This window comes from Sus scrofa, chromosome X, assembly GCF_000003025.6.
Source record: "Sus scrofa isolate TJ Tabasco breed Duroc chromosome X, Sscrofa11.1, whole genome shotgun sequence".
NCBI classification, from domain to species: domain Eukaryota; kingdom Metazoa; phylum Chordata; class Mammalia; order Artiodactyla; family Suidae; genus Sus; species Sus scrofa.
In genome coordinates, this window is record NC_010461.5 from 42898050 (window position 1) to 42912657 (window position 14608).

General features: G+C 56.2%; 1 protein-coding gene and 1 long non-coding RNA gene across 3 annotated transcripts in view; one reads left to right on the forward strand and one right to left on the reverse strand.

Annotated features, from left to right (window-relative positions):
- LOC110257658 overlaps positions 1–14608 on the reverse strand; it is a 32541-nt gene that overhangs the window by 12667 nt on the left and 5266 nt on the right. For both annotated transcript variants that reach the window (XR_002340570.1, XR_002340569.1), the window contains exons 2-3: positions 9738–9787; positions 7429–7469 (exon numbers count right to left, since the gene is read on the reverse strand). This is a non-coding gene — a long non-coding RNA (uncharacterized LOC110257658). The remainder of the gene's footprint in view (positions 1–7428; positions 7470–9737; positions 9788–14608) is intronic.
- On the forward strand, positions 382–7890 carry GATA1 (GATA binding protein 1). Its single transcript, NM_001278767.1, has 6 exons — positions 382–445; positions 4422–4657; positions 5171–5548; positions 5946–6091; positions 6613–6738; positions 7412–7890. Exons 2-6 carry the CDS (start codon positions 4441–4443, stop codon positions 7781–7783), a joined length of 1239 nt encoding a protein of 412 aa, NP_001265696.1. The 5' UTR covers positions 382–445; positions 4422–4440; the 3' UTR covers positions 7784–7890.

Here is a 14608-nt window from a genome sequence, read left to right on the forward strand (position 1 = left end):
CAGACAGAAGGGCCCAGCCCAAACCTGGCTAAGCGCACAGCAAGGGCTTTACAAAGACTCCCTGAAAGTCATGAAACCCTATCTGCTGTTTTTCATTTTATCTTGGCTTCGGCCCATTTCGTTTGGCTGGACATCGAAATCCGTGGAAACCCAAGGCAAACAGGGTCTCCAAGAATCCCCAGGGTGGGCAGGTGGGGTGGAGGACAGCCCCCCACTGCCAAAGAGGTGCCCCACCAGCAGGGGGCCCGCCCCCTCCCCTGGCCTGCCCCACCCACTGGGGCACTAGCCACTCCCTGGTGAGGAGGGAGGAGGGAGAGGGGAGGGAGGGAGGGAGGGAAGGAGGAAGGGAGCCTCAAAGGCTAAGGCCAGCCAGGACACCCCCTGGGATCACACTGAGCTCGCCACATCCCCAAAGCAGCTGAACCCTCCGCACCAACCAGCCCAGGTCAGTCTCAGCCCCTCAAGAGCCCCCAGCAAGGCAAACCCCGAGCCCGCTGCCCCTTACTTGAAGGCTACTCCTCCAGCCTGCTCTAGGCTCCCCAACCCACCACTGGTCCCCAAAGTGTCTACCACCCCGAATCCTTTGACAGCTCCTCCAGACCACCTCTGTCTTTCCAATCCCCATCTCTACTCAAATCTACCCCCTAAACCCCACCTCTCTCTGCCCTGACACCCATCTCCTCCTTCCGAGACATCTATGCCCCTGATCCCTTAACTCTGCTCGCCATACCCCACCTCTGCCCCCCAAAACATGCCTTCGGCCCACCAAATCCTGCCTCTGCCCCAAATCTGACTTTTGCTCACCCAAACTTGTCTCTGAATTCTCTCCCAAAGCTCATTTTTGCCCCCCCCCCCACCACACACACCTATTTCTGCTCCCCAAGCCCTCGTCTACTCCACGACCTCCTGGTCTCTGTCCCGAATTCTGTCTCTGACTCCCCAAACCTGTCTCTGGCCTGACAAGCCCTAGCTCCATGCTCTTATCCCCATCTCTGCCTCTCAAACCCCATATTCGTTCCCTTCCCTCTGATCCCCTAAAACCATTTCTTGCCCCCGGCCCCTTGCCTAGGCACCAACATGACTTTGTCACCCCAAAGACCAAGTCTATCCCCAGTATCCGTTCTGCCACACGGATGTTGAATGCTGTCTGCCTTCCCTAAACCCCATCTCAGCCCCCACATATTTCTCTGCGCCCCCCCCCGCCACCCCGCTATCCTCTCTAGCTCAGTTCTCAAACTCTTCCCGAGCTCTCATAAGCCATCTGTAGTCATCAGACACATTTCTGCCTGTAACTCCATCTCTGCTCTAACAAAACCCTTGGGCCCTTCGACTTTTTCGCGACTCCCAGCATCCACACCTGACTCCCAAACTACATCTCCAACTTCTCAACTTTCTCTCAAACTTCGCCTCTGATCCCCAACCTTGTGTCTGCTTTCCCAATCTATTTCTGACCCCCAAATGTGACCTTGCAAGGTTGTCTCTGCTCCTTGAAACTGTATCTGCTTCCCCCAAACTCCACAGCTATCTTCCCAAACGTCTGACTCCTCAACTCCATACCTGACCCTTGACCTCTCCCAAGACTCATCTGCCCCAGATCCCATCTCTGTGCCCTTCAGCCCCGAGGGACCCTGCCCTGAGGGCTGGGTCGGGGATGTTACCTGGGGTGAGGGGCTGGGCCGAGGGAGAGTTGAGGGTGCCGGCCTGCTGCCTGCTGCCCGTTGGGGCAGCACTTACTGTAGTGGGGCAGCTGATAAGGAGCTTTCATATCCCCCAGCCTCGAGATAAACTTTATCTCTGTCCGGAGAGTGATAACTGGGGGTGGGGGGGGTTGGGCCCCTGCCATGGGAGGGGTGGGCAGTCCTGGACCCGCCAAGGTGCAAGGTGCAGGCATGGGGGGCAGTGGGGCTGGAGCGAGACTGGGGGATGGTGAGGTGAGGATGAGGGGATAAAGGAACTGTGGTGGGAGAGACAAAAAGAGCAAGAGACAAAACAGTGACAGAGAGAAGGGGGAGATGGAGAGAAAGAAACAGAGAAGGAAGCCAACAACGGACACCAAGAGAAAGGAGAAATGGAGACTCAAAGAAAGAGGGAGAGACGAGTTCCTGCTGTGGCACAGTGGGTTAAGGATCTGGCATTGCCGTTGCGGTGGGCACAGCTGCGGCTTAGATGGGATCCCTGGCCCAGGAACTTCCATATGCCATGGGTGCGGCCATTAAGAAAAAGAGAGAGAGACAGAGATACAGCAGGAAAGAGGGGAAGATCGAGGAACAGAACAGGAGAGTGAGACAGGAACACAGAGTGATACTCACAGATAGAGACACTCACAGATGGGAAGAATCATGGCAAGACAGAGAGGAAAGAGATGGAGTCTGAGATGCGGAGGCAAGACACGCTCCCCAGGGAGAGACAGCAGGGCCCTGGGGCCTACAGGAGGTCTGGGTTAGGCACACTGACAGGCCCCTCTCTTTCCCAGCACAACCGCCTCCCACCCCACCCCTGGGGCCAACTCTCAGCCAGTCTACACAATGGGTCATGTAGCCCGGCCCTACAGAGAGGGAGAGGGAGGCCTTCAGGTTCACAGGGCTAGGCAGGGCCAGGGGTGCGCTTCTGGGCCCCTCATCCAGGGCTGGGTGCGGGAGGGGTATGGTCAGGGGTATGGGAAGAGTCAGACATGGAAACAAGGCTAGAGGGCCCAGAGAGAGAGAAAAAGAGACAAACAAGCAGAAAGAGACCGAGTGGGTAAGATGCACAGCCGGTCAGAGAGATGGGTGGAGAGGGAGAGAGAGACAGACAGAAAAAGATACCGAGGGAGCAAAGAGATAGAGAAATAAAGAGATAAAAAGAGAGATAAAGATGGAGTTCCCTCGGGTGGCACGGCGGGTTAAGAATCTGACTGCAGCAGCTCAGGTCGCGGCAGAGGCGCGGGTTCAATCCCCGGCTGGCACAGGGTGTTAAATGATCCGGCACTGCCGCAGCTGCTGGGATTCAATGCCTGGCTCAGGAACTTCCCTGTGCCACCAGTGCAGCCATTCAAAAGAGAGAGAGAGAAAGACGGAGAGAGACAATCAGACAGAGACAGGGGAGGACAGAGAAAGGGAGAGGGAAAACATGAGACATGTATAAAAGCAGAGAGAGAGAGAGCAAGATGTATCATGGTGGCACAGAAAAATGGGAGGGCAACACAGAGAGCAAGAATTGAGACGAAATCGTGTCAGGGAAAGAGAGTCACACAGCGACAGACATTCACACGGGGAAGGACAGAGGCAAAGGGGCAGAGAGACCAAGCTGCCATCTCATAAGGCTTAGCTCGACCCCTATCACCACCTCCTTGCTGGTAGATGGGGACACTGAGGCCCAAGGGTGGTGGGGAGTGAAGGAACTTGCGAACAGAACCATGGCAGACCTCCCCAGGGGACACCTCCCACCTGTCCCCCTTCGCAGAGGAAGCCAGTGGCCTTGGGGTGATTTCAAAAGTTGGGCGGGGATGGCAGAGATAAGCAGTGGGGGGTACTGGGCCCCCCCCCATGGATCAGGGAGGAACTGAGGGGGCCCTCTGCCTGCAGACCCAACGGAGGTGGGGGAGGGCAGAGTCAAGCCGGAAACCATGGGGTTTCTGAGAAAGTCAGAAGGCAAGATGCAACAGATAGGGATGAAGTTGGGGCGCACAGGAGGGTGACCCCCAAGCTCCGGGGGGTGACCAAGGAGCTCAAGAGACTCTGGTTCTGCACCCCAGCCCACCCCACCTAGACTCTTCTAGAGGGAGAGGGGAGGGAGGGAGGGAGGGGTGTGGGCAGAGAGAGAAGAGGAAGTGGGAGGAGGAGGAGGAGAAAATGAGGAGAGGGGCAAAGAGATGAGCAGAGAGGGAGGGAAAGGAGAAGGATGAAGACGAAAGAGGGGAAGGGAGGGCAGGGACAGGAGGGGGTGGGAAAGGGAGAGGAGGAAAGAGGGATGGATGAAATGCAGAAGGGGGAGGGGGGGAGGAAGAGATGGGGGGGCCAGAGAGCAAAGGAGGACGGGAGAGGAAGAGCAGAAGACAGAGACCCCGGGAGGAGTGGAAGGAGAAGGAAGCAGGGGGAAGAGGAGGAGCAGGAAGGGCAGCTGAGCGGAGGGAGGAAGAAGAGATGAGGGGAGGGAGGAGGCCAAGGAGAAGAAAGGGAAGAGGAGGAAGAGGCTCGGGGAGGATAGATGCGGAAGCAGCAGGATGGGGAGCGAGAGGATGGAGTGGAAGATAAGGCAGACAGGGAAGGGAGCGAGGAAGAGGAGGAGGCAAAAGGAGGGGATGATGACAAGGGAGGTGGGAAGGGGGGCTAGGAGGACGGAGAGGAAGGAGTGGTGGGAGGAGGGAGAAGAGAGGGAAAACAGAGAGGAGAGGGCAAAGAGAGGAGGGCTTCTGTGCCTGAGGACCCCTCCTGTCCTCGTAGGTCAAACCCCGGAGGCCCCATGGAGTTCCCTGGCCTCGGGGCCCTGGGGACCTCCGAGCCCCTGCCCCAGTTTATGGACCCTGCCTTGGTGTCCTCGCCACCAGAGTCGGGGGTCTTCTTCTCCTCCGGGCCCGAGGGCTTGGATACAGCCGTCTCCACGGCCCCCGGCACCGCCACGGCTGCAGCTGCCGCACTGGCTTACTACAGGGATGCTGAGGCCTACAGACATTCCCCAGGTAACTTCTTTGGGTGGCTGTCTTGGCACTGGCTCCGTTCTCTTGGGGTTACCACAGAGACCCTTAGCTGGGCAAGAAGCCCACGACAAGATCATTCTGAAAATGGCTGGAAGCCTTCACGTGGCTGTGGTGACCACTGCCCCTGGTTAGGTCCTGACCTGGGAATGCCACCCGACCTGCTGTTCTGAGTGAGGCAGCCATATCGGGAAGCAGTGCTGGAAGTCAGTGGTGGCCTGAGTTGACGACTCATCCATGGGACCCCAAGTCCCAACAAGTCATCCTCGAAACCCACTTGGAGATGGCTAGAGGTTAGGGCTCTTGCCAGAGTAACCAGTAGGGCTCAGGACCCAGGTGTTACCCAGGGGTCAGCACCTGTTCTGGTCACCTCTAGAAACGCTGGGACCATGGCCACCATGTTGGGGCTCTTGGGTATCATTAGACCCTGAAAGCAGGATGACTTCAGACTGACTGCTCCTCTTCTTGCCTCCTTCTTTCCCACACCCCTCTCAATAGTCTTTCAGGTGTACCCACTGCTCAACTGCATGGAGGGGATCCCAGGGGGCTCACCATATGCTGGCTGGGCCTATGGCAAGCCTGGGCTCTATCCTGCCTCAACGGTGTGCCCCATCCGAGAGGACTCCCCTCCCCAGGCCGCCGAAGATCTGGATGGGAAAGGCGGCAGCAGCTTCCTGGAGACCTTAAAGACAGAGCGGCTGAGTCCAGACCTCTTGACCCTGGGGCCTGCACTGACTTCATCAATCCCTGTCCCCAGCAGTGCCTATGGGGGCCCTGACTTTTCCAGTACCTTCTTTTCTCCCACTGGGAGCCCCCTCAATCCAGCAGCTTATTCCTCCCCCAAGCTTCGTGGAACTCTGCCTCTAACTCCCTGTGGTGAGATTCTCAAAAAGAGACTGGGAGGGAGTTCCCATCGTTGTGGCTCAGTGGTTAACGAACCTGACTAGTATCCACGAGGATGTGGGTTCAATCCCTGGCCTCGCTCAGTGGGTGAAGGATCCGGCGTTGCCGAGAGCTGTGGTGTAGGTCAAAGACATGGCTTGGATCTGGCGTTGCCGTGGCTGTGGTGTAGGCTGGCAGCTGCAGCTCCGATTCGACCCCTAGCCTGGGAACCTCCATATGCCGTGGGTGTGGCCCTAAAAGACAAAAGACACACACCAGAAAAAGGGATTGGGAGGTTGAGGTGTGGGAGGGGTGGTTGGGGTGGGGTGGGGGGTCCGAGACAAAGTTGGGCTGAGCCTGGCTCTTTCTCCCCCTCTGTCCACCCCATCAGAGGCCAGAGAGTGTGTGAATTGCGGAGCAACGGCCACTCCACTGTGGCGGCGAGACAGGACAGGCCACTACCTGTGCAACGCCTGTGGCCTCTATCACAAGATGAATGGGCAAAACAGGCCCCTCATCCGGCCCAAGAAGCGCCTGGTAAGACCTCGGCCTGTGCCCCCTGCCATTCTGACCCTGTGCAGGGATCCCGGTCCTCCTCTACAAGAATCTGCATCCCCCACCCCTTCCCCATCCACACAGGAAGCCAGTTTTGTACGGGACCGCCTACCCTCATAGGCCGAAAGCGGGAACCCCAGCCTCTCCCGGCACCAGTTTCATCCATGGCTTCACACTGGGATCACCCTGGGGCACTGTGAAGCCCCTAGGGCCTGAGGCCTCTCCCAGATGTGTTAGTTTCCTTGGTCTGGGATGCCGCCTGGGCCTCAGGACCACTCCTAAGTCCAAAAGTGATTCCTACGGATGGCCAAAGTTGGGGACGCCTGATGTAGTCCCCCACATAAAACCCCCAACCCCTATCCCTGCCAAGAAGCCCTGTCCTCACCCCCCACAGAACCCCCAGCCCTCACCCTGCTGGAAACTCGGCCTTCAACCCGACTCTTGCTTCTTGGGTCCCCCACTCTGCCCCCCGGGCGCGGATCCTCACTTTCTCTCACCCCCAGATTGTCAGCAAACGGGCAGGTACCCAGTGCACCAACTGCCAGACAACCACAACCACGCTGTGGCGGAGAAACGCCAGTGGGGACCCTGTGTGCAACGCCTGTGGCCTCTACTACAAGCTCCACCAGGTGCCGATGGGCCCCTCAAAGCCTCCCTGCTCTCCTCCCACTCCCCTTCCTTCTCCTCGAGCCCCCCCGGGGCCACCTTCCCTACCTCTCGGTCCTCCACTCCTTCCTCTCCTTCCTCCCTCCTGCTCTCTCCTCCCTCCCCTTCCTCCTCCCTGGGCCATCAGCTAACTTCCACACCCCCACCCGAGGACCTGAGGCAGTTCCCATCAGCCTGAGAGGCTTTGCCAAGCTCAGAGCCTCCAACCTCAGGGTTCTTGAGGACACCCCTTGTGCCAGGCCAGGGGCGTACTCCCCAGTCCTTGAGGCGATTCTCTATTCTTAAGAAGCGGGGTGGAGGGAGTTCTCATTGTGCGCAGTGGAAATGAATCTGACTAGCATCCATGAGGACACAGGTTGGATCCCTGGCCTCGCTCAGTGGGTGAAGGATCCGGTGTTGCCGTGAGCAGTGGTGTTGGTCGCAGACATGGCTCAGATCCCGCGTTGCTGTGGCTCTGGCGTAGGCCAGTGGCTACAGCTCCAATAAGACCCCTGGCCTGGGAACCTCCATATGCCGTGGGTGTGGCCCTAAACAGACAAAAAAAAAAAAAGTTGGGGGGAGAGGGCAAGCTGGAGGAGACACAGAGGGAGGCAAGATGTGGAGCTGCAGAATACCCATGGCCCTCCCTCCTGGCAGGTGAACCGACCACTGACCATGCGCAAGGATGGCATCCAGACCCGAAACCGCAAAGCATCTGGAAAAGGGAAAAAGAAAAGGGGGTCAAGCCTGGGAGGTACAGGAGCAGCTGAAGGACCAGCTGGCGGCTTCATGGTGGTGGCTGGGGGCAGCAGTAGCGGCAATTGCGGGGAGGCGGCCTCAGGCTTAACACTGGGCCCCCCTGGTACTGCCCACCTCTACCAAGGCCTGGGCCCCGTGGTGCTGTCAGGGCCAGTTAGCCACCTCATGCCTTTCCCGGGACCCCTGCTAGGCTCACCCACAGGCTCCTTCACCACAGGCCCAGTGCCTCCCACCACCACCACCACTGTGGTGGCCCCGCTCAGCTCGTGAGGGCACAGAGCATGGCCTCGGAGCAGGGGTGGCACCCCTCTCCTCTTGTAGCCGGCAAGTCTGTCCAACCCAACCCTCTGGGCCCCAGACAACCCCTGGCCTGGACCTTCAAAGCTTTTGTAAAATAAAACTACCGGAGTCCTGAAATCAGAGCTGCGAGTCTGTGTGGGACCGAATAAAGAGGGGGATGGGGGTGGGGCTGCATTATCAGCGTCTTTGGTTCTTTGATGACAGCATGTGGCCACCATGCGGGACTGTGTGAGATGGCACATGTGGCGCTGCACGAAGCGGGGCGTGACAGCGCCCAGCTTGGATGAGACAGCACGCACGTCCACCTGTCATGGGGACAGCCAGTGTGTGACAGGCAGTGGGGACGGGGCTCTAGGAGGTGGTGCACATGGACTCCAGGGGCCTGTGGGAGGCCGGGCCCAGGCGACTGTGCGGGAGGACAAGGAAGCACACAGCCAAACTGCGGGCGCTGCGGAAACGTGCGGGGGTGGGGGTCCCGTGCTTGTGCACCCCTCGGGGCAATCTTTGAGACGGCGTGACAGCACAGGCACTGGGCACAGAAGCTGACGGACACGCATTTTGGAAGGATGATCAGGAGCTGTGTATGGCCATTGGCTGAGGCAGAACAGGGTGACCATGAGGGTCTGTGTGGCAGGATGTCTTCGTGGGTCTAGTAACGGTGGTATTTCAGTGCAAGTCTCTGTGTGTGTGTATGTGTGTGTGTGTGTGTGTGTGTATGTGTGAGAGAGAGAGAGAGAGAGAGCGAGCATACCATGTGGTGTGTGCCATGTTGCAGTGCCTCTAAGTGGCTGACAACAGGGGCAGTCCTGTGTACACTTCTTTATAGAAGTATCAGCACGAGGAGTTCCTGCCGTGGCTTCGACTAGTATCCCTGAGGACAAGGGTTCGATCCCTGGCCCTGAGCAGTGGGTTAAGGATCTGGCGTTGCCGTGAGTTGTGGTGTAGATCTCAGATGCAGCTCGGATCCTGCATGGCTGTGGCTGTGGTGTAGGCCGGCAGCTGTAGCTCCGATTGGACCCCTAGCTTGGAAACATCCATATGCTGAAGGTGCGGCCCTAAAAAGACAAAAAACCAAACAAAGAACTATCAACACGTATAGTTTCAGCCAGTGTGAGCTAGGGAGCCTCTTCCAAGGGACAATAAACAGACATATGTTGAGGACAGGAAAGAGAAGAAAGGGTGGGGTGGGAATGGTAGCTGGCAAGAAGGTCAGAAGGCCAGCGCGGGACCATGAGGCTGTCCCCGGGCCTTCCTGCCACTCATCTCTTATCTCTCTCCACCCAGCTCGGCCTGCAGCCATGTGGGAAATGGCAGAGAAGGAGAGGGGGAGATTAGGAGGACAAAATAGGCTCTGGGGTTGATATTTAGACCCTGAAGTTCGGGGAGCTCCCCACAGTGCCGTCTCCTTCTCCAACACACCTACTCACCTGGGGGAATGGTTCCCCCACCCCTACAGAGCGGAATCTGCACTTCCATTTTTTTTTTCTTGGTCTTTTTTGTCTTTTCTAGGGCCGCACCCCATGGCATATGGAGATTCCCAGGCTATGGGGTCTCATCAGAGCTGTAGCCGCCGGCCTACACCACAGCCACAGCCACACAGGATCCGAGCCGTGTCTGCAATCTACACCACAGCTCACGGCAATGCGGGATCCTTAACCCACTGAGCGAGGCCAGGGATCGAACCTGCATCCTCATGGTTCCTAGTCGGATTTGTTAACCACTGAGCCATGACGGGAACTCCTGTACTTCCATTTTAACAACCCTTACACAGGAGCAGGTGACATCCTAAGCCAGATGGCTTAAGTGGCTCAACCGAGACCACACAGCTGGTGGCACAGGGCTAGCCAGGCTCTGTGGCTTAGGCTCCACCTCCGCCCTCCCACAGGTTCCCAATAGCAAGCAGCATCCTTAACTGAGTACTTACTGTGGGTCGGCAATGGCTGAGAGGCTTCAGTCACTTTAGTTCATCAATGCCTTGAAAGAAGAAAAAAAAGACTGAGGAAAGTATGCTTATGATGATCATTTTATTTTATTTTTCGTCTTTTTAGAGCCATACCCACGGCATATGGAAGTTCTCAGGCTAGGGGTTAGATGGGAAGCTGCAGCTGCCGGCCTACACCACAGTCACAGCAACGCGGGATCCACAACGAGGGATCGACAATGCAGGATCCGACCTATGTCTGCGATCTACACCACAACTCATGGCAACACCAGATCCTTAACCCACTGGGGAGGGCCAGGGATCAAACGTACATCCTCATGGATACTAGTCAGGTTTGTTACAGCTGAACCACGATGGGAACTCCATGGTCATTTTACTAATGAAAAACCGAGGCTCAGCAAATGCCCTGACCACACTGAGTTTAAGGAGTGGACTTTAGATGGGTGACACCCTCCCCATCGCCACCACCAAAGTGAGTCTTGCTCACACTTAAATGGGCTGCTTCTCTTCACAGCTTCTCCCTTGGAGCCCGAGAGATGGGGACTGTGGGCCTGCCCATCCTGAACCTAGTGTGGGTGAGCAGCCGTCCGCAACAGAACAGCACCCCTTCAGCAAATCGCCACACTAGCCCACTGGAGACTCATAGTAGTCCACGGGCCCGTAAAAGCCTCAAGCTTGGCTGCCCCACAGAACCCCAGCTCTCTCGCCCTGGAGGAGCCCCTGGCTTTGTCTTGAACAGAAACTCTTCTGAGGAGTTCACATCATGGCAGAGCGGAAACGAATCTGACTGTTAACCATGAGGACGCAGGTTCAATCCCTGGCCTCTCTCAGTGGATTAAGGACCCCATGAGCTGTGATTGCCATGAGCTGTGGTGTAGGTTGCAGACATGGCTCGGATCCTTCATTGCTGTGGCTGTGGTGTAGGCCAGCAGCTGGAGCTCCAATTCGACCCCTAGCCTGGGAACCTCCATATGCCACAGCGCGGCCCTAAAAAAGAGAAAAAAGAGAAAAGGACGAGGTTCCTATAGCAGGCTAGGGCAGTTGTTCTTATAAGGTGTGGGGACTGGCATATTTCCACACAGACTCTCAGAGGGGAATATTTTTTCTTTTTTTTTCTGTCTTCTTAGGGCTGCACCGTGGCACATGGAGGTTCCCAGGCTAGGGGTCAAATCGGAGCTACAGCTGCCCGCCTACACCACAGCCACAGCAGCGATGGATCCAAGCAGCATCTGTCACCTACACCACAGCTTGCAGCAATGATGGATCCTTAACCCACTAAGCGAGGCCAGGGATGGAACCTACATCCTCATGGGCAGTATGTCAGGTTCTTAACCAGCTGAGCCACAACAGGAACGCCAGGAACTTAGTTCTGAAACCCTGAGGAAAATCTCTAAGTATCAGCAGGAAACCCATCCGTCACCTTGCACAGAAGAAACCCCTGCCTGACTCGCCTTACTCCTGGTGGGAATCTCTGAATTCACACTGTAAAAAAGCTCCTGCAGGAGTTCCCATCGTGGCTCAGTGGTTAACGAATCTGACTAGGAACCATGAGGTGGCGGGTTCGATCCCTGGCCTTGCTCAGCGGGTTAAGAATCCAGTGTTGCCGTGAGCTATGGTGTAGGTTGCAGACGCGGCTTGGATCCCGAGTTGCTGTGGTTCTGGCGCAGGCCGGCAGCTACAGCTCCGATTAGACCCCTCATCTGGGTACCTCCATATGCTGCGGGTGTGGCCCTAGAAAAGGCAAAAAGACAAAAAAAAAAAAAAATCCCCTGAATCAGCCCACACAGAAATGCCTGTCCTGACCCTCTTCCCGAGGTTCAATCTCTTTAAAGGAATCCTGTCTTCACCTTGGACGGGACACCTCTGTCCTCACACTGTACGGGGGCCCTGCCCTCCAGGCAGCACATTCTTAAAATACTTTACTCACCATAAAAATCTAATTCTGAACCACAGACCTGGTTCTCTCCATAGAAACCGGTCCTCAACCTCTTCAGCAGTGGTTGCCTCCCTGGCTGACAATGACTCCCGACTCCCGTCACGTCACTCGGGACAACAATCCTGGTCTCACGACCCACCCTGTAGAGCCTGAGGGAACCCACAATCTGATCTAACTCTCAATAGAACCTCAGTCTTTTTTTTTTCCTTTTTAGGGCTGCACCTGCAGCATTTGGAGGTTCCCAGGCTAGGGGTTGAATCAGACATGCAGCTGCCACCCTGTACCACAGCCACAGCCACGCAGGATCCGAGCTGCGTCTGTGACCTACATCACAGCACATGGCAATGCCAGATCCCTAACCCACTGAGCAAAGCCAGGGATCGAACCCACATCCTCATGGATACTAGTAGGGTTTGTTAACCGCTGAGCCATGAAGGGAGCTCCTGACAGAACCTCAGTCTTGATCTTATACAGAAAACCCTTTCCTGACCCTGTGTCAGGGACCCCTACCCAGATCCTCAACTTTAAGCCCATATCTCATCCTATACAGGCACCTATGGCCTCACCTATCAAAGGACCCCCTTCCCAGACACTGTAGAGGGCTCTCTGACCTCACCCTATGTTAGCTTCATGGCCTTGATCCTGTACAGGAAGCTGTGACTACAGCTGTGCTGGAACTTCTGACCAGACTCTCTGCAGAAAACCTTTTCCTGACTCTCACCAGAAATACTTCACTCATTTATAGTAATCTCTGACCTGATCTTTTATAGGAACTCCTAACCCTCCCCTCCAGAAATACTTTCTTAACCCTGCATGGGAAACCCAGTGATCTCTATGACAGCCCCTGCCCTGGCCTTGTCCCAGAAGCCTCACTCTAGCCCTGTCTGGACCCACCAAAAGAAACACTGACCAGAGTTCCTGTTGTGGCTCAGCAGTAACAAACCTAACTAGGATCCATGGAGATGCGGGTTCAATCACTGGCCTCACTCAATGGGTTAAGGATCCTGCGTTGCTGTGGCTGTGGTACAGGCTGGCGGTTGCGATTTGACCCCTAGCCTGGGAACTTCCATATGCCATGGGTATGGCCCTAAAAAGCGAAGGAGGAGGGGGGGAGGGGGAGGACGAGGACGAGGAGGAGGAGGAGGAGGACGAGGAGGAGGAGGACGAGGAGGAGGAGGATGAGGAGGAGGACGAGGAGGAGGAAGAGGAGGACGAGGAGGACGAGGAGGAGGACGAGGAGGACGAGGAGGAGGAGGAGGAGGATGAGGAGGAGGAGGATGAGGAGGAGGACGAGGAGGAGGAAGAGGAGGACGAGGATGAGGAGGAGGAGGATGAGGAGGAGGACGAGGAGGAGGAAGAGGAGGACGAGGAGGAGGAGGAAGAGGACGAGGAGGAGGAAGAGGAGGACGAGGAGGAGGAGGAGGACGAGGAGGAGGACGAGAAGGAGGAGGAGGACGAGGAGGACGAGGAGGAGGACGAGGAGGAGGAGGACGAGGAGGACGAGGAGGATGAGGAGGACGAGGAGGAGGACGAGGAGGAGGAGGAGGAGGACGAGGAGGAGGACGAGGAGGAGGAGGAGGAGAGGAGGAGAGGAGGACGAGGAGGAGGACGAGGAGGAGGAGGAGGAGGACGAGGAGGAGGAGGACGAGGAGGAGGAGGAGAGGAGGACGAGGAGGCGGCGGGGGGACGACACGATGACGATGAAGAAGACGACGACGAAGAAGACGACGAAGACGAAGACGGAGACGAGGAAGAGGAAGAGGAAGAAGAAGAAGAAGGAGAAACACTGACCTGAATCTCTGAAGGTAACAGTTCCTACCTTGGTACAGGATCTTTGTCCTAACCTCACACAGGACCACCCTCTGAGTCCCAGGAGGAATCTGTGTCCTGAGCAGATAGAGAAAACCCCACTCTCACAGTTAACGGGAATCTTTGCCACTTGGGAGACATCTAAGAAATGAACCTTGGAGTTCCCGTCGGAGCTCAGTGGTTAACGAATCCGACTAGGAACCATGAGGTTGCGGGTTCGATCCCTGGCCTCGCTCAGTGGGTTAAGGATTCGGCGTTGCCATGAGCTGTGGTGTAGGTCACAGACGTAGCTCGGAACTGATGTGCCTGTGGCTGTGGCGTAGGCCGGCGGCTACAGCTCCAATTTGACCCCTAGCCTGGGAAGCTCCACGTGCCGAGGAAGCAGCCCTAGAAAAGGCAAAAAGACAAAAAGACAGAAATACCTGGTCTGAGTAGGCTGTGACCCTCTGGCCTGATCCGCTTCAGAAAACCACCCTCTTGGCCTCTAAAGGAACAGTTAATCTTTTTTTTTTTTTGGCCGCCCAGCAGCATATGGAGTTTCAGAGCTAGAGATCAAATTCAAGCCACAGTTGCGACCTACACCAAAGCTGCGGCAATGCGAGATCCTTTTAACCCACTGTGCCAGGCAGGGGGGTCGAACCTGCAACTTGGCACTGCAGAGACACTGCCGATCCTGTTGTGCACCTGGGGGAACTCCAGAAGAGCTCAGCTTAATCTGCACAAGAAAAAAAAATGCCTTCGCATTCTTCCCTCTCTCTCTACGATGTTTTGAACCCTCATATTTTTATTTAAAAAAAAATTTTCTTTCTGGGAGTTCCCATTGTGGCTCAGTGGTAACGAACCTCACTAGTATCCATGAGGATGCAGGTTCAATCCATGGCCTTGCTCGGTGGGTTAAGGATCTGGCATTGCCGTGAGCTGTGGCATAGGTCGCAGACGTGGCTCAGATCTGGCATTGCTGTGGCTCTGGCAAAGGCCCGCAGCTGCAGCTCTGATTCAACCCCTAGCCTGGGAACTTCCATATGCCGAGGGTATGACCCTAAAAAGACAAAAAAAAAAAAATCTTTTTTTTTTCTAATTATAGTTGATTCAACCCTCATATTTTTCT

Excerpts from the sequence above, each read along its gene's own strand:
- GATA1 (NM_001278767.1), top strand. The coding sequence starts at position 4,441 with ATGGAGTTCCCTGGCCTCGGGGCCCTGGGGACCTCCGAGCCCCTGCCC. Across the intron at positions 5,549-5,945 it reads TCTGCCTCTAACTCCCTGTG|AGGCCAGAGAGTGTGTGAAT; the intron begins GTGAGATTCTCA and ends CCACCCCATCAG. Across the intron at positions 6,092-6,612 it reads TCCGGCCCAAGAAGCGCCTG|ATTGTCAGCAAACGGGCAGG; the intron begins GTAAGACCTCGG and ends TCTCACCCCCAG.